This window comes from Ictidomys tridecemlineatus, chromosome 11, assembly GCF_052094955.1.
Source record: "Ictidomys tridecemlineatus isolate mIctTri1 chromosome 11, mIctTri1.hap1, whole genome shotgun sequence".
Taxonomy (NCBI): domain Eukaryota; kingdom Metazoa; phylum Chordata; class Mammalia; order Rodentia; family Sciuridae; genus Ictidomys; species Ictidomys tridecemlineatus.
Window position 1 is genome coordinate 116,677,077 of NC_135487.1, and position 25,253 is coordinate 116,702,329.

The following is a 25,253-nucleotide window of genomic DNA, read 5'->3' on the forward strand; positions in this document are numbered from 1 at the left end:
ACTGGTGCTCTCTAGTGACCGTAATCATTGCCACCTTCCCTTAAGTTTGATAAACACTGGTAGAAGAAGGGAGAATGTGGGAGGAAGAACAAGCAGGATAGGTCATTTGGGGATAGGGAGCAAGGAAGACTAGTTTTGTTTTCAGAGTGATATGTACCAGGTTTGCTCTTGACTGGCAGGAGTACAGGAAGATGAACTCCCTGCAGGTGCACACTGTGGGTGGTGAAAGCAGCAGACACAATGTGGGAGGCACATCAAGGTGAGGGCAAGGTCAGGAGAAGAAAGGCAGAACTGGCTTCACCCTGAAAACTATTCAGCCAGTGTTGGTTTCTGTGCCACCATATAATCCATGCAGTTCTCTACCATTCTCCCTGGGGCCAGTTCAGGCTTAAGTTCACATTCCTCCAAGACAAAAACACTAATAGAGTTAAATGGCCCCAACTTGAGGCCTTTTTATTATCGTTGTTGTTACAATTATTAAACATGCTAAAATCACATAGAGTGGCTATTTCATTTCTGCCCTGACTCCACAGTAGGACAAGGGGGAACTACAGGGGTCACATGCCTCTTGTGGCTTCTGGGGATGTTAGAGGTAGGCAGGTTAGCAAAGCCCCGAGAATCCTTCAGGTAGTACACTTTTACTGACAATAACTTGTGGCTTCAGAGACTTCCCCTTCTTCACTTTTCTTTCCTCTCTAATCCACCCTCTGCCTCATTCCCCTGTCTATGGCTCCTTAGAACCTCTTCTGCCTGTGCCTTTTGTGATCTTAGACTGAAAGATGAAGGAAACTTTTCCATGCCTCTACCACTCCCAGTCTCCCTTCCTTGGAACTAATCTACTCAGCATGCACTAATGTAGTAAGCTGTTTGATTTAGGGCCACCAGGAGAGAAAGGGAAGCTCAAGTTCCCATTGTGGCTTTGATCATAGGAGGGAGGTTGGAGGTGTTGGTGCAGAATAATCTGAATGGGAAAGAAATGTTACTTTAAGTATGAATGTTACAACTGGCAGAACAGTGCATACACCTACCCTTGGACACCCTACTCTGAATTTTTTTTCTCCTTCCCATATCATTGAGGGGTGGGGTCCATTCTACCTCAAAGCCTCTTGTTTTCCAACCCCACAGGGCAAGCATAGGCACTAATGAGAAAGCCTGGGCCCAAGGAGAAACTGATCCACCCTTTGGCAAGTGGCTGCCAATTGAAATCTTCATCTTGTCTGTGTCCCTGTATCTCTACTGCTGTGATGTCTCAAGAGGGTCAGAGAAAAGAATATTTAAAGGTTGAACTTGCCTCAGTGAGAGGCCAGAGGGATAGAGGGACAAGATACATGGGAGTCAGGGCTACAGAGAAAGGGAAAGAAGGTAGCAGGGTGAAGGGCTAGGCTAGCCATTCAAGAGCTGGAATCCTTTTTCCTTTTCTGGAATCGTCGGAACTTGCCCTGAATGGCAAGGGCAGCCTTCTCTGTTTCTGGTGCTGTCAGATCAATGTCAATCTCCTCCTCCTCCTCAGACTTCTTGACACTGCCAGCTTTCCCTGTGGATAGTTGGGAGATACGTTAATGAATTAACCTGCTTATTCTAGCCTTTTCTTCCAAGCTCCAAATATAGTGAATAAGGTACATTTTGTGCTACACTCTTTGGGGTAGACCCCAGTCTTTTCTAGGACTATGAATGCCTGATGATTCTCCAAGAAGTTTGAGTCAAGGTACCAAGTCTGGGAGTAAGCAATAGTTACTGAAGCTTTGCTGTTTTTGAACCAAATGACAAATGTCTCCTATCATTACTTATTCCTCGATCCTATAGTTCAAGTCCCAAAATGCATTCACTTTCCCCAGTTTTTCCTCAATTTCCAATGGAGACAGAGACTGATATTTCTCCTGCCACCCCAACAACTTCTGATCTAGTTTCTAAAATCAAAGAGGAAATACTGATAGGTTTATTTTTTAGTAAAAAGTAGAAAGAAGCCTATAGATGATAGTAGTTTTAACATAGTCCTTTGGCCCATTTTTTCACATTTTTATTCCATTGACATCTGGCCTTAGGTGCTTCCAGATTTGCAGCTCTACGTGTCTTCATGTTCCCACCTTTACTAGCTCTACAAACTGCCTAGCCCAACCCCACTCACCTTTCTCTTCTGGGCCAGATGCCTGGTTGCTTCCTGGAGATATTTTGGTGTTAAGCTGAAAAAAAATCAGGATATCAGATATTCATGGAAGTATTAAGGTACCATCCCTTTAGATCACTTTGGTATACCTAAGCTCTGTTGCATTCCCTTAGTGTCTGGAAGAAGTAGGTCTTAAGATTAAGAACAGAAGAAAAATTATCAGAAAATTTATCAAATGAATATTTATTGGTGCTACAGAAATCATAGAGGACAAAACAAAGAAACCCTGCCCTTATGGAGTTTAAGAATTGTTGAGAGCCACAGCCAAAGGGGCCCCAGCAAACTTCCAGCTGCCTGCAAACTTCCAGCTGCCAGCTGATGATTGGCTCACAGCGGCCCCAGCAACATCTAGCTGATTGGCTCCCCTGTGGTGATGTTCATTGGGCTGTTTCCCCGCCCTTCAGACTGCCAGCTGATGATTGGCTCACAGCGGCCGCAGCAACATCTAGCTGATTGGCTCCTCTGCGGTGATGTTCACTGGGCTGTTTCCCTGTCCTTTCAGACCACGGAGCTGCTCATTGGGGGACTTCTTTGGCTCCGCCCACGTGACCCAGCCAATCGGCCTCAAGAGCAGGAGGATTGTGGGAGGTGGTGAGGCTTGTGTGGGTGAGAGGCTTGTGGAAGCCCGTGGTGGCAGTTGGGCTCTGAGGGTTTCTTCCTGAGGAGCTGTTTTATTTGGCATTTGTAGTTCTAAAAATAAAGTTAGTTTCTTTTGACAAGTGGCTCCTGAATTGTGCCCAGCCAGACTGCGGCATTTGGTGGCTCCCACGGGGAGCGACTGAGGGTAAGTAAACTGCTCGCCCCTGAGGGCAGGGCGAGAGGATGGGTAGCCATTCTAAGTTTCCTCTTTTGTTTTGCTTCATTTTTGTTTTAAGTTGCCTGTCCCTGGAGATGAGTGAGATGGAAGAAAAACCGCTCACATCTGAGGAAACACTATTTGCATCTGAGGAACAGATAGGGAGAAAGGACGGATGCACATTTCAGGAGGATTGAAAGGCTGATATAATGAATTTTTGTTCCAATTTTATTTCATTCTGTCTTGGTTTTGTTTGGTGTTATCTTGTTGGGTTGTATTATAGTAGAAATACGGGATCAGCAATTAGTAAAAAACAAACCGAAAGACTGTTAAGTAAATTGTTAGAGGAAGGAGGCATCCCAGTAAAATCAAGAGCAGTCAGGGCATACGTTGATACAATACAAAAATGTAGCCCATGGCTTTTTAAGGAGGAGTTGTTAAATATATCACAATGGAACCATCATGGTGAAGATTTAAAAAGAATAGAAAAGAACAACCCAGGGACTCTGCCAGTTGGCACATTGCCACTGTGGACGTTCGTATCTGGTTTGCTTAGTCCAAAGCCTTCAATTCAGACAAAGGTAGAGGAAGGAGAAGACATATTGATTCAAGTAAAAGAGAAGGTCTTTCGAACTAGTCAGAGGAAGAAAGTGTAAAGCAGAAAAAGCCATCAGAGGAAAAGTTACAACAGGAGACTGCTAATAACACCTTTCTATCAGAGAGCATAAGTGTCCAATCAACAGCACCACCTCCATATGCTAGGAGGCTCCCAACCCCCGCAGTTGATAGTTGGGATCCTGAGACAGGATCTCAAGCATTAACATGCCCTGTATTTGAGGTAGGAGGGCAGCGAATTTACCAGGGTTTAAATTTCAAAACAGTGAAGGAGCTAAAGGAGGCTGTAACAACCTATGGTCCTCAAGCACCCTTCACTGTAAGCTTAGTCGAATCCATTAACAACTTGAACATGACACCAGCAGATTGGGCTAAAATGTGTAAAGCTGTGCTAAATGGAGGTCAATACCTGTTATGGAAGGTTGCCAATGAGGAATTTTGCAAGGAGACGGCTAGGTAAAATGCAGCAGCTGGTTATCCTCAGAGAAATCTAGATATGTTGTTAGGAAAGGGACCTTATGAGGATCAGCAGCAACAAATTGCATATGATCCTGGCGTATACTCACAAATTGCTGCAGAGGCGATTAGGGCATGGAAGACTTTACAAGGACATGGAGGTTTACAAGGTCAATTATCTAAGGTAATACAAGGAGCTAATGAACCTTACGCTGAATTTGTAGATAGGCTTATTCAAACAGCTACCAGAATTTTTGGGAATACAGAACAAGCAATGCCATTAATAAAACAACTGGCTTATGACCAAGCGAATCGTTGGTACAGAGATATCATTAGACCATGGAAACAGGAAGATTTAAACACATATATTAAATTATGTAGAGACATTAATGAACAAGAGCAAGTCATGGCAGCTGCAGTAAAACAGGCTTTAGATGCCAGAGACATTAATGAACAAGGGCAAATTGTGGCAGCTGCAGTAAAACAGGCTTTATATGCCAGGCCAAGAACATGCTACAATTGTCAACAAACAGGACATTTTAAAAGGAATTGCCCCATAGGAGGAGGGTTTAACAAAACTAGGTATCAAAGGAGTAGAATACCGGGTATTTGCCCACAATGCCGTAGAGGGAGACATTGGGCTAATGAATACCGTTCTCAAACCACCATAGGGGGTACTCCATTATCAAAAAACGAACAAGGACAAGGTGTTTATCCACAATATCGTGGACAAAGGCATCGGGCTCCATTGCCAAAAAATGGACAGGGGGCCCCAATGCTCCGGGGCCTCAAACCACAAATATACGGAGCACTGGAGGAACCCAGCAACCCCATCAGGGTAGTGCCCAGGACACTATGTCCATCAGATCCCTCATCAGACAAACCAGAGGGAGAGGCAGAGGGAGCGCAGGGTTGGACATCTACGCCTCCGCCAGATCAGTACTAACTCCAAAGATGGGAGTTCAAATCATTCCCACAGGAGTGAAAGGACCTCTTCCTAAAGGAACAGTAGGCTTATTATTGGGACGCAGCTCTTCTACTCTAAAAGGACTTTTTGATAAGTCCTGGGATAATTTATCCCGATTATGAAGGTGAAATAAAAATTATAGCCAGTTCTCCAAAGGGTATATCAGTAATTTCACCAGGAGATAGAATAGCACAGTTACTAATAATACCAAGCCTCTCACCCACACAAGCCTCACCACCTCCCACAATCAAATGCCGCAGTCTGGCTGGGCACAATTCAGGAGCCACTTGTCAAAAGAAACTAACTTTATTTTTAGAACTACAAACGCCAAACAAAACAGCTCCTCAGGAAAAAACCCTCAGAGCCCAACTGCCACCACCGGCTTCCACAGCCTCTCACCCACACAAGCCTCACCACCTCCCACAATTCTCTTGCTCTTGAGGCCGATTGGCTGGGTCGCGTGGGCGGAGCCAAAGAAGTCCCCCAATGAGCAGCTCCATGGTCTTAAAGGACAGGGAAACAGCCCAATGAACATCACCGCAGAGGAGCCAATCAGCTAGATGTTGCTGGGGCCGCTGTGAGCCAATCATCAGCTGGCAGTCTGAAGGGCGGGGAAACAGCCCAATGAACATCACCACAGGGGAGCCAATCAGCTAGATGTTGCTGGGGCCGCTGTGAGCCAATCATCAGCTGGCAGCTGGAAGTTTACAGGCAGCTGGAAGTTTGCTGGGGCCCCTTTGGCTGTGGCTCTCAACAAAGAATATATTCCAATAAATAAATAAATGATGATGATGTTGGGTGGTGGTAAGATTTATAGGGAAAAGGCAGGGAAGAAAGAGAATGAATGCTGGGGAGAATAGAGAACAGTTTGACATAGAGTCATCAAGAAAAGTCACTTGCAAGATGGCATTTGAGCAAAGGGCTGAAGGAGATGAGGGAGTAAAGTTTATTTTATCAATGGCAAGAGCTTTCAAGGGTGCTGGGGTGGAAGTATGATTAGCCTATTTGAGAAATAGCAAGAGACCAGTGTAGCTGAAGAGGAGAGAGGGAGGAGGAAGGTGGGAAATAGATGGAGATGAAGTCAGAGCTAACTGGGGCTGGAAGCAGATGATGTAGTGCCTTGGAAGTCTTTTTAGGGAGTTTGACTTTTACCACAAGTGAGATGGGAAGCCATTGGAGACCTTCAACTGACACAAAAAGGGCATGAGGGAGGAAGCAGACATGCCTGTTAGGAGGTTATTACAGAAAACCAAGCAAGAGATGACGGTAGCTTGAATCAGTATGCTGACAATAGAGGTAGCAAGTAGTTGGTCTTGGATATATTTTCAACTTATGACCAACATGAATTGTTGACTAAGTGGCATTGTAATAGAGAAAAGTCAGGGATAACTTCAAAATATTGGCCTGATAAGCTGAAAAACATGGAGTTGCCATTTCCTGAGATGGAGAAGCCAGGAAAAGGAACAGGTTTTAATGAGAGGATCACCAGTTTGTTTTTGAACAAGTTTGAGATGTCTATTAATTATCCAGGAGATGTTTTTATAAGCAATGTATATTCAAGATGAGTTTAAGTGTAGAGTCTGAGCTGGAGATATAAGCTAGAGAGTTATTAACATATGGATGGATTTAAAGTCATGAGACTGAATGAGATGACCAAAGGAATAAGTTCAGTTAGAGAAGATAAAGGATCAAATCCTGAGGCATTCCAGTGATTAGAGCTGCAGAAATGAACAAAAATCAACAAAGAGAACTGAAAAAAAGTAAGGTAGGAAGGAAGCCAAGAGATTATAGTAAAGTGGAAACCATGTGAAGAAAATATTTCAGGAAAAAGAGAGTGCTTAACTATGCCAAATTCTCAGTAAGCCAAATAAGATGAAGACTGAGATTGACCACTGAGTCTTTCTTTGTGGTGATCACTGTGACATTGACAAGAGAAATTTTAGTGAAGAAATTTCAGAGAGAAAAGTAAGCTAAGCACAGTGGCACACACCTGTAATCCCAGCTGCTCTAGAGGATGAAGTAGAAGGATCACAAGTTTAAGGTCAGTCTGGGCAACTCAGTGTCTCAAAACAAAATTTTAATAAAGGGATGAATAGGGCTGGGATTATGGCTCAGCGGTAGAGTGCTGGCTTAGCACGGGCGGGGCCCGGGTTCAATCCTCGGCACCACATAAAAATAAAGGTACTGTGTTGTGTCCATCTACAATTAAAAAAATAAATATTAAATAAATAAAATAAATGGATGTATATAGCCCCCCAAAAGAGGTTAATCCAAAAAAATAAAGGCCAAATGTTCTCTCTGATATGTGAATGTTGAATCACAATAGGCATAGGGATGGGAGAGTGGAAGTTCACGGGCTGGGGAGGGGAGGGATGGGGATGGGACAGTAAAGACAGTAGAATGAAAATGGGACATAAATTTCCTATGTTCACAGTGTGACTCCACATCATGTACAACCACAAAAATGGGAAGTTATATTCCATGTATGTAATGATATATATCAAAATATATTCTATTGTCATGTATAACTAAAAAGAATAAAAAATTTTTAAAAAAGTTAAAAAAAAAAAAAAATTTTTTAAAAAAGTTTAGTCCACACTGAAAAAAATATGACATAGATGGATGTGCAGTAATAGGATAACAGCCAATTATCCAGACAAGAGGGCCAGGGGTCAAGAGGCAAGTTCTATAGTTCCATGATCACTCACTTCAAATCCTCCTTTCTCTATTATCAGAAAATCCCCGACTCTCTGATCCTTGCTTTAACCATTATCCGTTTGACTCTAAACCTGTTGCCTTAATCCATCAACTCTTCTCCCTCTTCCCAACCCTCCCCTTTGAAGGAAAAAAAATCTGGATTCCCATTCTAAATATCTCTTCTCAGGTGGCTGTTTCCTCAAATTTTCTTATATCAGCTGACCTTGAGAATTCTTTTAATAAAGAATGTGTCAGGATTGAACCACCCAGCCAGCCACTTTCCCCTGCCAGCTGCCCCACTTCCTGAGCCTCTCTTGAGATTTCTATCCCTGGAATGAAACAGTGGCTCAGTTGCCATCTGGCTTTCCAGGAATCCCAGATCCATTTGGGTTAAATTTATGAAAGAGCAAGGGTCTCCACTGGGGAGGACAAAAAAGTGTGTTGTAAGGAGAAGAAAACTCCTAATGCTCAGAATGCCCCTTACACCTTCTGTTGAAAAGCAGGGTGCTAGAGCTTCTACCTCCTGTTCCTCCTCCCTCCATTCTCTCTAGTCAGTTCTCAAAATAGCCACTGTGGACACTGGCTTTAGTTGTTTGCAACTTGCTGAGGTTGTCTCTCACCACTTATTTGGTACTCATTCCTTCATTAATTCCTGGACTGTGCCTCAACTTTCTTATTCATTTTCCAGAAATTCTGCAGTTTTAGATAAATTGAGGTTCTCTGGTATGTCCATGTACAGGCCATCAGACTATCCATACTTCAGGTAAACTAAGGAGGCATGGAAGTCTACTCTGCATAAACCAGAGACCAAACTGTCTGTAAGAGTACCTTTTAAAAAAACTCACCTCTGGAGGAGTGATGCTAACTCACAAAAGCTATACAGATCAGTATTTCTCATCCTCTCTCAACCCCTCATTCCAGGCAGATACAGATTACAGACTTCTCAGTGCTATTTCACTTCTTCTAATATTAGGCTTTTCTGATCAGAAATAACAACAGTGAAATGGTTTAGCAAATCCTTCCTTCTCCTTAGGGAATCCAAGTAGAGAAACTGGTAAAAATCAAGGAGTTTAGATCATTACCTCACTTATTTTACTAATGATCACATGTATAATACTTTGTGCTCATCACTTTCTGTGCACTTTTAAAACACACTGAATCATTTTTAACAGTCTCATAAAATAGATGTTGTTATTATTCTCATTTCACTGATTAGGAAACTGAGGTCAAAAGATGTTAATTTTCTTGCCTAAGGTCATAGAGCTAAGAAGTTACAAAACCAAGATTTGAAGCCAGGTAGTCTGGCTTAAGAGTCCAGGCTCTTGAACATTATGCTACACTCTTTCTGAAGATTTCCAACCAAAAGCATGGGCCAATGTGTGCACACTTGAGGAGGATGTCGTGTGTGAGACTGATCTGACTACACAAATTCTCCCACTCAGCACAGCAATTCCCAGATAGAAAGGAGTCTTAAGAATCATGGTTTTATTCCATTCCCACAATCAGGCAGCTGAACCCAAGGCCTGGCCTCTCAATCCCCAGTCCTCAACACTTTCTCCATATACATGACACAGAGAACATAAAGAACTGAGTCCTGTTCTCCCATTATGGACAATCTTAAGTGTTATGTGAAAACTTAATCCCACACCATACCTGACAGATGATTGCTCTAACCCTGATGTGTGCTCTGTGGGCCTCCTTACACATACTAGGCGCACCCCTGGGGGACAGTCCTAGCTTATGTGTAAGTTCTACACTCACAGGGCAAAATCCTATCCCTGTAGCATCTGAAAACTCTACATATAGTATCATCCCATTGCTTTCCATTTCACATGACTCCCTTGCTTACATTCAAACCTATTATTACAAGCTTCTAGTGAGCTTGGAGCTTGGTTCAGTTCAGCCTCATTGCCCACACAGGACTAAATGTTTCTTACTTCTTAATACATACCAAACACTAATTAGCAACAGTGAGGCCCATCAACACTTGCCTTTCCCTAGAGGGCCTTAGTTTCTTTCCTTGCCTACCTTTCTGTGTCCCTTTCCTGCTCACCTTGGGATCTGATGTATACCAATGTTCCATTCCATCATCTAGGCAGTAGTTGCCAATTCTCCATGAGTATGCTTTTGTATCTTCTTCAACTCAAAGTTTGTATCTTCTTCAGCTCGTTTCTCGTAGGGAAGAAGGAGGTAAAGCCCAACATCTTAGGAGTATCCCACCATCACATCACCCTTTTAAGCTTTAAAACTATAGAAAGGAATATAATACAGCAACATCCTTTTATTCTTTAGTATGTCCTCCAAGAGTATTTACCTTTTTGATTTACTCCCACTTCTTTAAAAAAAAAAAAAAAAGAGGAAGCACTATACGTTTGCTCTGTCCACCTCCTCCCAGGACATTTATTAACATTCAGATGAGATCTTGTTCTTCCATCTGAGCTCTAGATCCTATCCCCTTTCTCCTCTCCAGGAATCTTGACCTTCACTTTCTTATATACAAAGCCTCTCCCTCTCTTTAAGAAAAAAGGAAAAGAAATGCTTTCTCAATCTGAGTTCCTTTTTGAGTACCAGTAGAATATAAAGAAGCAGGTCTAGGACTCGGTCTTGGGGGACAACAATATTAAAAGGTTAGAGAGATCTTTTCAACAAACAGTGCTGAAATGATTGAGCAGCCAGATGCAGAAGCAAACAAACAAAACAAAAAAAGGCCCACCTCAAGCCATACCTTGAATCTTATACAAAAATTAACTCAAAATAGATATAAAACCTTATACTGGCTGGGCATAGTGGCACATGCCTGTAATCCTGGTGGCTCAGGAGGCTGAGGCAGGAGGAGCTCAAGTTCAAAGCTAACTTCAGCAACTTAGTAAGGTCCTAAAAACTTAATGAGACCCTGTCTCTAAATAAAATACAAAAGATGAGGATATGGCTCAATGGTTAACTGTTCCTGAGGTTCAATTCCTAATACCAAAAAAAAAAAAAAAAAAAAACCCACACACCTTAAACTATAAAACTTTTAGAAAAAAAATAGGGAAAAAAATCTTTGCAACCTTGGGGTAGGTAAAAATTTCTTAGATATACCAAATACACAACTCATAAAAGAAAAAAATATAAATTGAAAAATTAAGAACCACTCTTAGACACTCCTAAGAGAATGAAGGGACAAGCTATAGATAGGAAGAAAATATTTACAAATTACATATCTGACAAAGAACTTGAATCAAGGGTTAAAGATATAGTTCAGGGGCTGGGGTTGTGGCTCATTGTAAGTGCATTTGCTGGGTTTGATTCTTGGCACCACATACAAATAAATAAAAATAAAGGTCCATCAACAACTTAAAAAAAAAAAAAGATATAGTTCAGTGGTAGAGTGCTTGCCTAGCATGTGGATAGGCCCTGGGTTGTGGAGTAGGGAAAATTTGTATTCAGATTTTTTTTCTCCAGTACTAGGGATTGAATCTAGGGGCATTCTACCACTGAGCTACATCCCCAGTACTATTTATTTATTTATTGTAGTACTGGGGATTGAATACAGGGTGCTCTACCACTGGGTTATATCCCTAGTCCTTTTTATGTTTTGAAACAGTTTCTCTTTAAGTTGTTGAGGAGCTCACTAGGATGCCAACGCTGTCCTCCAACTTCAGATCCTTCTGCCTCAACCTCTCAAACTGCTAGGATTACAGACATGCACCACCATGCCCAGCGCTTTTTATCTTTCACTTTGAGACATGGTCTTATAAAATTGCCCAGGCTGACCTCTAACTTGTGATTCTTCTGCCTCTCAGACTGCCCAATCACTGGGATTAAAGTGGACACCATGCTCAACTAATGACTCTCCTTTAAATAACCAGTATTTTCCATGATACTAAATTGAATGCAAAAGTTTCAGCTCCATTTGAGTAGACTCTTGACTACTCCCCCTTCCTTAACACATACTCCTTGCTTGGCTTCTGAGATATCCTAGTTTTTTCCTGGATTTTCTCCTACCTTTCTGGATTCTTCTGTCCAACATTTAAGGGTTAGAGATTCTTTAAGATTTGGGATAAGTCCTCTTCTGTTCTCTCTTCCTAGATGATCTCATCTCTACCTATTACTTCCTAGATGATCTCATCTGTACCTATTACTTAATACCAAATTATACTTTATACCAGCACTATCCAATTCAGAGATTGACAAACCACAACTCACAGTCCAAATTGGGCCTGCAACCTGTTATTGTAAATAAAGTTTTATTGGAATGCAGCTATGCCTACTTGTTCACATATTACATATGATTGCTTTGGCACTACAGCAGTAGAGTTGAGAACATAGTTCCACAAGGTCAAAAAATTTTTGACTTTCTAGCCCATTAAAGAAAAATGCAGACCCCTTTACTGTAACTTTCTACAGTGCTAGAAAGCTTTTATATCTGCACTATTATGATATCCACCAGGCACATGTGGCTATCATGTACTTTAAAATGGAGCTAGTACAATTGAGAAATAAATTTATAATTTTATTTTATTACATAAGATTTAAGTTAAATAGCCATATGTGGTTAGTGGCTATCATATTGAACGGCACAGAATGGCATTTCTATCCCAGATCACTGCTCTGGGCATCCACTCTGTGGCTAGTTCAGAGGTTGTGGGGAAGGTATCAGAAGCCAGGTCTTAGCCAGGCTTGGTAGCTCACACTTATAATCCCAGTGACTTGAGAGGCTGAGGCAGGAGGATTGCAAATTTGAGGCCAGCCTCAGCAACTTAGTGAGGACCTCAACAACTTATCGAGACCCCATGTCAAGATAAAAAATGAAAAGTGCTGGGGGATGGGGCTCAATACCATGTGCTCCTGGCTTAAATCCCCCATACCAAAAAAAAAAAAAAAGAAGCCAGGTCCTTGCTTTTCTTCCCTTTAGCATATATACCTGAAAAAGTGCTGAGGGTGAAAGGAAGGTCTTCTTAAAAAGTAGAATTCATATTACCTGTAAAAAAGGACCCCATTCCTTTTTCATTTTGATACAGGATCTTGCTAAATTGTTTAGGGTCTCCCTAAGTGGCTGCAGCTGGCCTTAAGCTTGCAATTCTCATGCCTCAGCCTCCATAGTCCCTAGGATTATAGGCATGCACCACTGCACCTGGCTAGTTATTGTATTTTTTTAAAACTGATGCATTATAATTATACATAATAGTGGGTTTGTCACTTATTTATATGTGCACATAATAACAATTTGGTCAGTTTCATTCCCTAGTACTGATCCTGGTTCTCCCCTCCTCCTCCCTCTAATTATTATGTCTTATTTCTCCTTCCCTACCTTCAGCACCCCTCCAGACTTCATTTCATTGAAAGCACAGTCCATATATTTTATTTATTTATGTGCCACCTATAAAAACTACAACCCATATCTTGTACATGGTAAGGTATTCAATAGATATTTGTTTATATGAATTAATATTTTCTCAGACTTTAAATTTCTGGAATGTCAGTGCAGTCAAACAGATCACAATTCATATCCTACAGCTGCATAAACTATCTGTTCAAATCCCAGCTCTGCCACTTATAATTGTGTGACATTGGATAAATTAGTAAGCCTTGCTGTGCTCAGATTGATTATTTGCAGAAGAGAGATAATATCTATTTTAAAAGGTGAAAAATAGTAGAGGAAAAATATAAAGTGCCTAGAGTGTATTAAAATAGTTATTATTCTGAAGTAATATAACCCTGGGTTGAATGTAAGAATAGCTCTATGCTTAGCATATAAAAGGTTCTGGGTTCAATCCCCAATACAGGAAGGAAAAACAAACAAACAGTCCAGGTCAAGTGACTGGGGGTACTGCACGGTTAAAGTACTGGGATCAAGCATGGAGTTAGCAGGGCATGGTGGCAAATATCTGTATTGCTAGCGACCCTGGAGGCTGAGGCAGGAGGATTGCAAGTTTTAGGTCAACCTCAGCAACTTGAAATCAAAACAAAACAAAGCAAAACAAAAAGAGTAGAGTTACCACCAGGTGCACTAACATTACAGCTATAGTCCTGGCAGGCCAGGGCAAGAGGATCACAAGTTTGAGGCCAGCCTCAGCAGCTTAGCAAGGCCCTAAGCAATTTAATAAGACCCTGTCTCAGAATAAAAAATAAAAAGGAGTCAGGCATGGTGGTGCTTGCCCATAATTCCAGCAGCATGTGAGGCTGAAAAGGGAGGAGGGAGGATCATAAGTTCAAAGCCATCCTTAGCAAAAAAAATGAGGCACTAAACAACTCAGTGAGACCCTGTCTCTAAATAAAATATGAAATGGGGCTGGGGATGTGGATCAGTGGTTGAGTGTCCCTGAGTTCAATCCCTGGTACCCTAAATAAATAAATAAGGCTGGAGATGTAAAATAAAAAGGGCTGTCAGTAGTAGAACACATCTGGGTTCAATCCCAGGGAACAACAACAAGAAAGTAGAATTACCACAGAGTAGACCTTTACTAAATGGTGCTGAATAGCTGGGATTGCTCTAAGGGTCCTTGGGATTTATTCTGCAACCAAAGAACCTTACTAAATGATCTTTTACTCTAAACTAATCCCGAGAAAAACAATCTCCTATCTTCCCAGTATCTGTCCTGTCCTCCAAAATGCTGAGAATGGCTCTAAACCTTTGGAAGCTCATAGACACTTTTTCTTCTATCTCTCTCTTCTTCTTTTATTTTTTTTCAGTTATAGAAGACAGAAAGAGATTAGTGCTTAGAAGCAAATAAATCATATCTCCTTGATCAAGAACTTTTGTCCTCCCTAGTATCACAAAGATGATTATGTAAGTCTGTTCCTTGCCCCACAAGTTAGTATTGTCTTGGCAAAGCACCTACAGATAGTCAAAACAGCATCTCAGGTGTTATTTCCTTGCTGCCATTAATGGGAAAACAGTCACCCTATAACTCTAGGCCTGATGCACCCTGCTCCCTCCTCCCGCTGCATTTCTTTCTTCCTTTGTTGCTTTCCTCTTTAATGGTGTTACCACAGCAACCATTGTCACCAGAAGAGGGAAGATAACATTACCCCTGCCTGCTCCAAGCAGTGGGTTAAAATTAATCTTGGGGAGGGTAAACCACCCAGTTTTCCCTGTATTCTTTAAATCATGGAACTCTTTAAAGAGGGATCACAGATTGTTAAGAGCAGCAATAAACAGGAACAGGGTTCACTTCATTATACCTGGGTCAACTATACCCTGTACACTTGCATAACATAGTTTGGATGCTGTGCAAATGAAAACACATGATGAATACATACTGATACTGCCACGATTACTGGCAGTTTAGATGAGTATGTTACTGGCAGTACTGTTGCCTCTCAGGGGAAGAAGTTAGGCTACACGCTTGTTGCTCCAAAATAACCGGAGTCACACTGACAGGATGATAAGTTTTAATCGAAGCCAGCTTTGAAGATTTTCCCCAGTTTGATCAAACTGCATAAAATACATTTTTCCTTTTTCCATTTTTTTGCTTATTTTGTAAGCTGGTGGGTAGCCAAATACAGCCAGCTAGTAGCCAGGCAGGGTCCCTGGGCCAGGCTGTTGGGTACAAATAAGTACAGGGGGGCTGGGGTTGTAGCTCATTGGTAGAACGCTCACCTAGCACGTGCGAGGCCCTGAGTTCGATCCTCAGCACCACATATAAAAAATATAAAGGCATTATTCCAACTACAACTAAAAATAAATAAATATTTTTTAAAAAGAAAAGAAAAAATTAAAAAAAATAAGTACAGGTACTCAGAATCCTCCTGTCCTACAGGCCAGGGCAGAGAACCTTAAAAGAGTTTGAATCCTAAAAATTCTAAATATGAGCCTTAAAAAGACCCTTTTCTTGCCTTTGTATGGACTTAAATCTTAAGCTTCATAAAATCCCTACTTGCTCTAGAGATGCAAGAAGTGAAGCAGAACAAGAATTAGTGGATACTTCCAAATGGTTACAAAGAGGTTTTCTACCCCACTGCCTCCCAGGGACTCTTTTATCCCTGTTGACATATTATTCTACAATGTTAAATGAAAGTCACTGCTAAAGGAACTTATAGAGGCATCTGGGATCCCCTGGTGCCCCTGGATGACCCTAGACTGCTGTTTTTGGAGCACTGTTGGAACTGTTTCAATTCTTTCAGTGCAGCAACCAGCTGCAGTCCTCAAACAGTGTCAGAAACTTGTTCAAGGTCACCCTCAAGATAATAACAGAAAAAGAATTAGGAATCCTTACTCCAGGTTCCACAGATACACAATCCTCCCCTAGTATATGGAATATAACCCAGATGCTCTACATCTTGGTGATTTCCCAAGAAAATAATAGAACTGAAACAGTTCTAACTCCCAAGCCCCTGGTTTGTCCCTCTTCCCTTAGCCACCCCACCCTGTTTCCTGGAATAGAAGTACCCCCACTGAAATCAGAGGCAGAATTCCTTATCCATGCCAGCTCATGGTATGCAGTGAGTCAACAACCCCAGCCCAATCCCCCCAGCATGGGCTGCCACAATTTAATGAGTGGTTATTTGTGATACTTTGCACACGGCTTGGAGCTGTGCCTTTACCCCATACTGGGGGATAAGAAATGGGGGAGAGAGTAGTGCCAAAGCATCACTTATTACTATAATCTTCAATGTGCATCCCACCCCTGGTGTTAATGTCCTAAAATAAATGCATTAATCCCCCCACAGCCTACAAGGCAAACACTCAGCTGGAGGGCTTTGTGTGGGAGGAAAGCAGCACCAAGGACAACAGAATGGTAAATGGCACCTCTTTTCCCCAGGTGGGGGTTGGGAAACCTAGGTGGGCATACCTTCAGGAGTCAGCCCAGAGGGATGTAGAAAATCAGGATTTGGTGAGCCTGATCAGTATAGAGAAACTGACAAGGTCTAGGTTTCTAAACATTTGTATAAAAGCACTTTTAAGGGATGCAGACTTTTTGCAAAAAGTAGTTTGAATCTGCTTCTGACTTCACTTACTCTTGCAACTAAAATATTTCTGAGGCAAGTCAAACCATTATGAGCAGCAGGTCTGGAGTATGGATTTAGAAAACCATGCACTTCAAATTTTGGAATCCCAATAGGCTTTCATTACGTACATCACTTACACTCTAATACAATCTTTCCTCCCCACCTCTTCTTATTTTCTCCCTCTGGAAGGCTTTGTACTCCTTTCTTGGAAGTCAATTGGCCAAATAAAGGAAAACGGAATACACAGAGAGTATATAGAGCCTGTTTGATTGTCAAGCGTACTAATTTTACTTAGATACCCTGTTTTTCTGCACTGTATTCTCCAAGTCAAATAAAAGTAAGAGGGCTATAGCTCAGTGGTAGAATGCTTGCCTAACAAGTGTGAAGCCTTGGGTTTGATCCCCAGCACCCCACACATACACACACACACAATTAAGAGAACTGCTTTCATAATAGTGTGCTAGATTTCAAAAAGAAAGCTTCTCCTTCTGGTTCTTGATACCCTATAATTAAGTAATTAAGTGAATCAATGATGGACATCAAAAACTAAGAACCTATGGCTGTGTATGGTAGCCCACACCTATACTCTCATCAACTTTGAGGCTGAGGTAAGAGGCACAAGTTCAAGGCCAGTTTGAGCAATTTAGTGAGACTCTCAGTAACTTAGTGAGACCCTGTCTCAAATAAATAAAAAGGATGGGGGATGTAGATCAGTGACAAAGTATCCCTATGTTCAATCCTCAGTATGAAATGAAAGACAGGAAGGAAGAAAGGAAGGAAGGAAGGAAGAAAGGAAGGAAGGAAGGAAGGAATTTAAAAGCTATGAAAAGTTGGGTGTGGTGGCACAGGCCTGTAATTCCAGCAGTTCAGAAGGCTAAGGCAGGAGGATTGTAAATTCAAAGCCAGCTTCAGCAATGGCAAGGCACTAAGCAACTCAGTGAGAATCTGTCTGAAATAAAATACAAAATAGGTTTGGAGATGTGGCTCAATGGTTGAGTGGCATTGAGTTCAATCCCCAGTAAAACAAAACAAAACAAACAACAACAAAAAAAACCTCTTTTACCCCCTGTCAAAAAAAGCTATTAAAAGATGGCCTCTAGGCTTCCTTTTTCATTCATCCCTATCAGTTTAGCTACTTCACTCCAGTATATTCAATGCACCCTTTGTTTTTTCTTTCTGTTCTAGAATTGAACCCAGGGCCTCTTACATGCCAGACAAGCATTACCACTAAGCTACATCTCCAGCCTCAATGTACCCATTTTTAAAGTGACTAGGCATCTATCAAAATGTGCCCAATTGATAAATGTTATCCCCTATAGGTCTCTCATCTCTATTTTCTTTCTTAATGTTTATTAAACCACAACTGCTTGCATTTCTTATAAAATGCATCTTTAACACGTTCATGGCTCAGTGGTAGGTGCTCACCTAGTGAGGCACTAGGTTCAATCCTCAGCACCACATAAAAATAAATAAAATAAAGGTATTGTGTCCATCTACAACTAAAAAATATATTTAAAAAAACTTAATGTAGGGCTGGGGATGTGGCTCAAGCGGTAGCGCACTCGCCTGGCATGCATGCGGCCCAGGTTCGATCCTCCGCACCACATACAGACAAAGATATTGTGACCGCCGAAAACTAAAAACAAAATAAATAAAATGGCTAAAATTAAAAAAAAAAAAACTTAATGTAAATTAAATGATTCTATATTCATTTGGGTAACAAGTTAAAGAGGTCCAAAAGAAAGTTCTTTTGGGATAAGAAGGCAGTTGTACTGTGCCCTAGTTTCAGTTCTAGTCCTGTGTAAACTTTGATAAGTTTGGGTATCAGTTTCCTCACCTTTTAAATGAGAATAATGGGCCAAATGAGATTATCTCTTTAACAAATTTTAAATTATATCACTAAATTTCATTATTTATTTGTTTGTTTATTTATTTATTTATTTTGGTACTAGGGATTGAACTCAGGGGCACTCAACCACTGAGTCACATCCCCAACCCTTTTTGTATTTTACTTAGAGACAGGGTCTCACTGAGTTGCTTAGGGCCTCAGTAAGTTGCTGAGGCTGTTTTGAACTCGAAATCCTCTCATCTCAGCCTCCATGACCGCTGGGATTACAGACATGAGCCACCTTGCCTGGCATCACTAAAATGTTTTGATATTTTATTTGAGATTATCTTGGTGGAAAATAATATATCTAATGTTCTATCTTTAATTTTTTGCAAAACTTAGTTTCTCTTTTTCCATAATAAATCAGACTTATGAAAGACCATTTTAAAAAGTTGAAAGAAAAAAAAAAGGAGGGAGGCATTCACAGAACCACTACCTCGAAGAGACAATTATTGATCCATCTTTTCCTTCTGCACAAGTAACCTGATCTCCATCACATTCATCAATTAAGTCATGATAGATGTATCAGGTCTGTGTATTTGGACTCCAGCCATATTATTTACAGTTGCCTGCACCCAGAAACTTGACATTCTGCACCAGGCATGGTGATATACTACTATAATCCCAATGACTCGGGAGACTGGAATAGGAGGGTTGCAAGTTCAAGACAAGACTGAGCAATTTAGCAAGACCCTGCCTCAAAATTAAAAGGGCTGGAGACACCACTGGGCATGTTGCACACACCAGGAGGCTGAGACAGGAGGATGGCAAATTCAAGGGCAGACTCAGTGATTTAGCAAGGCCCTCAGCAATTTAGTGAGATCTAATCTCAAAATAAAAATTAAAAAGAGCTAGGGATGGGGCTGGGGTTGTGGCTCAGTGGCAGAGTACTTGCCTCGTACATGTAAGCCAGTAGGTTCAATCCCCAGCACCACATAAAAATAAATAAACAAAATAAAGATATTGTGTCCATCTATAACTAAAAAAATTCTTTTTTTTTTAAAGAGAGAGAGAGAAGAGAGAATTTTAATATTTATTTTTTAGTTTTCAGTGGACACAACATCTTTGTTTGTATGTGGTGCTGAGGATTGAACTCGGGCCGCATGCATGCCAGGCGAGCACGCTACCGCTTGGGCCACATGCCAGCCCCTTAAAAAAAAAAAAGAGCTGGGGATGTAAATCAGTGATAAAATACTCCCGGGTTACATCCCCAGTACCAAGGGAAAAAGGGGATGCTGTTCACATTCTAAGGGATAATTGATCACAGCTGCCACTTGGGAGAAAGTCAACTATATTTCCAGGTCACAGGATAAAAAAGTCATCCATTTCTACCAAGTAGAAGCTCCTGCTCAAGCAGCTAAATCAGCTAAAGCAACAACCTAAAATGATGGCCAAGAAAAAGGTAAGCAAGCCTAAAAACCAAGTTCTAGTTTCCTTACTTTGGAAGAAAGATATTTCCAGAGATAAAAGGCATTATCAATAATAAGTAGCTAGTCCTTATTTTATATATTTAATACCACTATATATTTAATACCACTATTCCAAATCCCTACTAGGTTTCCTAACAACTGACTCACAGAAGATGTAACAGAATTGTCACTCTGACCTAACACCCATTGTCAGGGAGGTTGCACATTCAGACAGATGTACAAAGGAAAAAGAATGTGATCCCCAAAGTGTGACATCTCATTCCCAGAAGACAGCAAGAAGAAGAATAAATGAGAAAGTAAAAGCCTTCCACTAATGATCTAGTTGATCTGTCCCTTGCTCCTGCCAGCCAAAACACGGGACAGACACCCAGAGGATTGTCACTAGCAATCCATGACTCCCTTTTCAGCAGAATGATTGCTGGACCAAGGGATTCTTCCCACAAGGTTTCTCACAGATGAAGAATGCAACAGGATCACAGAAGAACCTGGAATTCTGCTTTTAAGCAACCAGCTACACTGTATGAAAGGGATTATAGAAAAGAGCCCTTTGGGACCAAATGCATCTCCCCTTCTCTCCTTCACTGAAACTAGGGTAAAGTTATTAAACTATAAGAGACAGACTGTGATTCACAGCAATCAAGTCCTGCTTGCAGCTGTGAATGTAGACAAGCTGGAGATGAGTCCCTGCAGCTCCTCTGTGCATGAGTACACACATTTACAAGGAAATGCTCTGCTGCAGTACTGAGTGACAGCAAAAAGCCACCAAGGCAAAGCAGAGCTAGAGATTCGTTAACCCCAACAGAATCCCTACACTGTTAGTTACTCTAAGTCTAGAGATTCCTTCCCAGTTTTTATTCTTTAGTTGACATGGGAATCTCTTGAAGACATTCCAAATTCTCTCAATATCATGCAGTTTCTCTAAAGCAAGAAAATAAGCAGATGGGGGAGGTGAAACTTACATAATATTCAGGGTACACAGAACTTTCCTGGCCTGGGCACTTCAGCCTGAAAGAGGAAACCCATGGGGCTGGGTTGATAGAAATGAAGCAGTTTGGAGTCTCCCTGAGGCTCCAGAGCTCTGGGCAACACTTCCGCTTTTCATCATAGATTTTATAAAAGGAAGAAAACAGGCTGGGTCTTTGCCTCTAGGGAAGCAGAGATCCCTAGGGCATATGGTTTAAAGACAACTGGTCTCTGTGTACACCCAGGTGGCTGCTTCAAGATATTATAAATACTCATCCCTGTCGTCAGGCTTAGCTCTGTATTAGGAGGCAAGCATGTATAGCTAAATGGCTAGTTAGAACCAGTTTGCTCTGACATCTAGGAGGCTAGCCAGTCTTGTATACACTGAATTAGTCCCTATCCAAGGATCCTGCTCTCATTACTCTGGGAGCCCCTTCATTGGGGATAGCCAAGGCTTACTGTCAAGAAGAGCCTCAAGGCTTTATTTCCCCTAGCAAGAGCCAAATTGTTTTCTTTGTTACAAAACAGCTTTGTCACTTCACCAAATGCCACTCTAAATGCTAGCCCTTATAGTGTGTCCTACAGAAGGGCCATACGCTTCTCCCCCAAAGCATAAGCAAACACAAATCTTCAAGTTGGCATAGCCTTCAGATAAATTCCCAGGGGATGGGCTGGATTAAAACTCATATTTAGAAACACTGGGGTGGGAAGCAGTGGTTTGAACCTTAGACCTCAGTGAAAATAGAGCAAAGAAAATCTCTCTGCTCATGTTAGAGCTGAAAAAAATCAAGGGGAGAGAAGGTTGATCCATTTTTTCCTTTTCTTTCTGAAGGACTGCCATAGTCACAGTCATAACCAGCTGAGGGACTAAAAACCACTTTGTTTCTTCTTAAGCCCCCCCATACAGGCTGAATTTTCCAGGATAAACTTAGTGAACATGGCAACCAAGACAACATAGCAGTTGGCACTAATTGGCTCCCTAGGTGACAAATTTTAGTAGGAGCCAGCAGAGCTCCTACTGAAAATCTTCATCTTTTGTATCTAAACTGGGACCTGGGCCCCAGAGACCTTCACTAAGATGATATCCTTGGGAATTCTTGTGCTAATTTTCTATAATACTATAACTGAAAACAGAGACAAATGAACACACAAACACACACACATACACACACAGATAATAGCTAACATACATTGAGTGTCTACTCTGTGATAGATAATGTATACTTTGATTATACCATTTAGTCTCATTTAATCAGAGAACAACCTGTATTATCCCCATTTTACAGATAAAAAGTCAAAGCTCATAAAATTTGTGTAATTTGCCTAAGGCCACATAGCTAAGTAATAGAGCTAGGGTCTGATAGATAGTTGAGAAGCTGGATTGAACACTATCTGTATGCTAGGAAGGATCTGTATGCTAGGAAGAGGACTGCAGAAAGCAAGCTTGTGATGTTACTTATCCAGACCAACTTTGCTTGGTACCTTTTTTCAGGATATGAGACTGCCTGGATAAGAGATTACAAATACAGTCAGACAATGGGAGGGGTCTTTCAAAGTCTTGCTTTGACCCCCACCATGGACAGTGTTATTTGAAAAGGGTAGGTCAGTTAAAGGACTGGACCTGGCTCCAATGAACATCATAGAGCCCATTCGAAGATAGATGTAACAAGCATTGTAGAAGGAGGTCCACTCTTGAAGGGGACATCTCCCATGGAACTGGACATGCCTCCACTACAAGGCTTGTGAACGTCAGAAATGGTCCCTCCAACATTCCTGACAATGAGTGAAAGATGCCACCTTCCTAAAAGAGGGAAAGTGATCAACCCTGGGGGCCAGGGATGGAAATCTTGTTGGTTGCCTCATAAGTAATATAGGAGTAATGCAACCCTAGGAGACTAGGACATAGGTGAAGTGAGGGGTCAGGAGGAGCCTGAATAACCTCAGAACAGTAACAGATGCAGAGGGCAGTACCCCGAGGAGATGGTTTATCATCCGATAGCAGAGTCCCCTCCCTCTATGGCCAATTCAAATCACCTCAAAAGCGGGCATCCACAGTTGGCAGATTTAAAGCCTTCCCTTATCTAATCCAGTGCCCAGAGGTGGGAGCTTTCCCAGAGGGGCAATGGAAACCCCCTGAGAATCTCCGAGGTGTCGCACTCTCCCTCACCTCCCTGGGACCCCGAGCCGCAGTCTTCTCCCCGCTGCAGCCCTCTCCCGGAGCGCGGTGGGCCTGGCCGCGCCGCTCACCTCGCTCATCGCGGCAGCGGGACTTGGAGCGCCAGGCGCGGCACGCGCAGGTGAGGCGAAGGGCCCTCGGGGATGTGTGGACAGCGGCCGAGAGTTGCCGGGATCTAAGGCAGAGACTCCGGCTGACTAGGAGAAAAGAGTAAGCGCGGAGATCCGCTGCTTCCGCGCCTGCACCCCTTGTTCTCAGCGTTCAGCTTCCCGCCAGAGATCCCGCTTCGACCCTGTCCTGTCAGAGCCTCTCCGTGCGCCTCCGCCGACCCCACTTTTTATAGTCAGCTTCGGTACCCGCCTCCAGCCTGACCAATAGGAGGGCCCCCTGCGGAAGAGTGACAGCCCCTTGCATCCAATAGTGTCAGACTCAGAGCTTTGCTGCATTTCCAAACTAGGGTAAGACAGACAGTGAGCGGGAAGGAGGGGGAGGCCGTCGGGGGATGAGAACACAAAAAACGAAGTACCCAGAGCAATGAAGGAGAGGTAGAATGAAAGAAAGGAGGAAGAGGGAAGAAAGAGTGTGTTTGAGAAAGAAATGAAAGAAGAACTGGGAGAAAATCAAGAAGGCACGAGGGAAACAGGAACCAGTGAATTAAAGGGGCGAAACTAAGATGTGGCAGGTTAAAATTGAATAGTAAGGTGGCAGTCTGGAGAGACAGACAGACTGGAGCAAATGAAGAATGCTCAATGCTCTGAAGCAAAGAACAGGAAAACTGGGAAGTGCCTATTTGACGTGGAAGATCATAAATCTTAGGAGTTGGGAGACATTTTAGGATTCATTAATCCTATTTCCTACATGAGGCTAAACAAAACAAAATCTTTCCAACAGAATGTTGATCTTCCAGGCTCACTTGAATAGATAATGATCTCTTCCTGTTAATTTACAACTGCACTTTTTCCCCCAGCTCAATCTAACAAGTTACTCTTAGCCTCTATTGTGTCATGGCTATGAGGCTTTTTTTTTTTTTTTTTTTTTTTTTTGGTGCTGGAAATTGAACCCAGGGGTTTAACCATTGAGCCATATCCCCAGCCCTTTTTAGAGACAGGGGTCTCCCTGAGTTTCTTGGGGCCTCGCTGAGTTTGCTGAGGCTGGTTTTGAATGCGCAATCCTCCTGCCTCAGGCTCCGGAGCTGCTGGGATTACAGGCAAGCACCACCACACCCAGGACTATGAAGCTGTTTAAAAAACAAAAAAACACACACTCCCAGTGGTAATGGTGAACACCTGTAATCCCAGTGACCAAGACAGCTGAGGCAGGAGGATCTCAAATTCGAGGCCAGCCTCTACAATTTAGTGAGATCTTGTCTCCAAATGAAAAGTAAGCTCTCTGCTTCCTACTGCCATGTTCCCAGCTGCTTTCCTCCACCACACCGTTTTGCCATGATGTTGTGCCTCACCTTGAGCCCCCAGGAATGGAGTCAGCCTTTCAATAGACTAAGATCTCTGAAACTGTGAGCCCCAAATAAATTTTTCCTCCTCTTAAATAGAAAAGTAAAAAGGGCTGGGATGTAGCTCAGTGGTAGAGCACCTCTGGTGTGGATACCCAGCACCAAAAACAAAAAACAAACAATACAAAAACAAACAAAAACCCAAGACACACCTTGAACCTATTGTTGTCACTAAAACATGTAAGTCTTGTCTCCTAGAGGCCAGCTTGTTTCCCCTGCAATTCAGGTAGCAACCTACCATTGGGGTGGTAGATATCTAAATACAAAAGCTAACAGAGTGGTCTCTCCCAGAGCATAAGGAACAGATGTGAAAGATGAAGCCCACGATCTAATCTATATAGATTATTTCCTAATAATATGGAAGTTTTCTAAATAATTACTATGCTGTATAATTTTTAAGAAATAGATGATTAAGGAAGAAAAAAATAGAACATCTAGGTAAAATGTGTTATTCCTGCTTGTCTATCTAGCTTTCATTTTTTTCTTTTAAAATCCTTTAAATTCTCATGCCTATGATTCTGGGCATTGTAAAACCTTTACTTACAGCTTTAGTCAGCCAAGATTGAATATTTTCAGCTTTAGCAGTTACAATCTTTTTGGTGGTGTGTTGGTTTGTTGCAGTTCCAGGGATGGTGCCCAGGGGCGCTCTACCACTGA

At 42.0% G+C, this 25,253-nt stretch overlaps 1 protein-coding gene across 2 annotated transcripts; it reads right to left on the bottom strand.

Annotated features, from left to right (window-relative positions):
- Window positions 1–422: 422 nt before the first annotated feature.
- On the bottom strand, window positions 423–23,413 carry Pcp4l1 (Purkinje cell protein 4 like 1). 2 transcript variants are annotated; one of them, XM_005341854.4, is made up of 3 exons: window positions 23,158–23,413; window positions 2,126–2,180; window positions 423–1,534 (listed from the first exon to the last, which is right to left on the bottom strand). In XM_005341854.4, exons 1-3 carry the CDS (start codon window positions 23,164–23,166, stop codon window positions 1,392–1,394), a joined length of 207 nt encoding a protein of 68 aa, XP_005341911.1. In that variant the 5' UTR covers window positions 23,167–23,413; the 3' UTR covers window positions 423–1,391. The 2 variants fall into 2 exon arrangements, with proteins under 2 accessions (XP_005341911.1, XP_040143238.1); XM_040287304.2 differs by lacking the exon at window positions 23,158–23,413 and adding an exon at window positions 9,749–9,904.
- Between the last annotated feature and the right edge of the window lie 1,840 nt (window positions 23,414–25,253).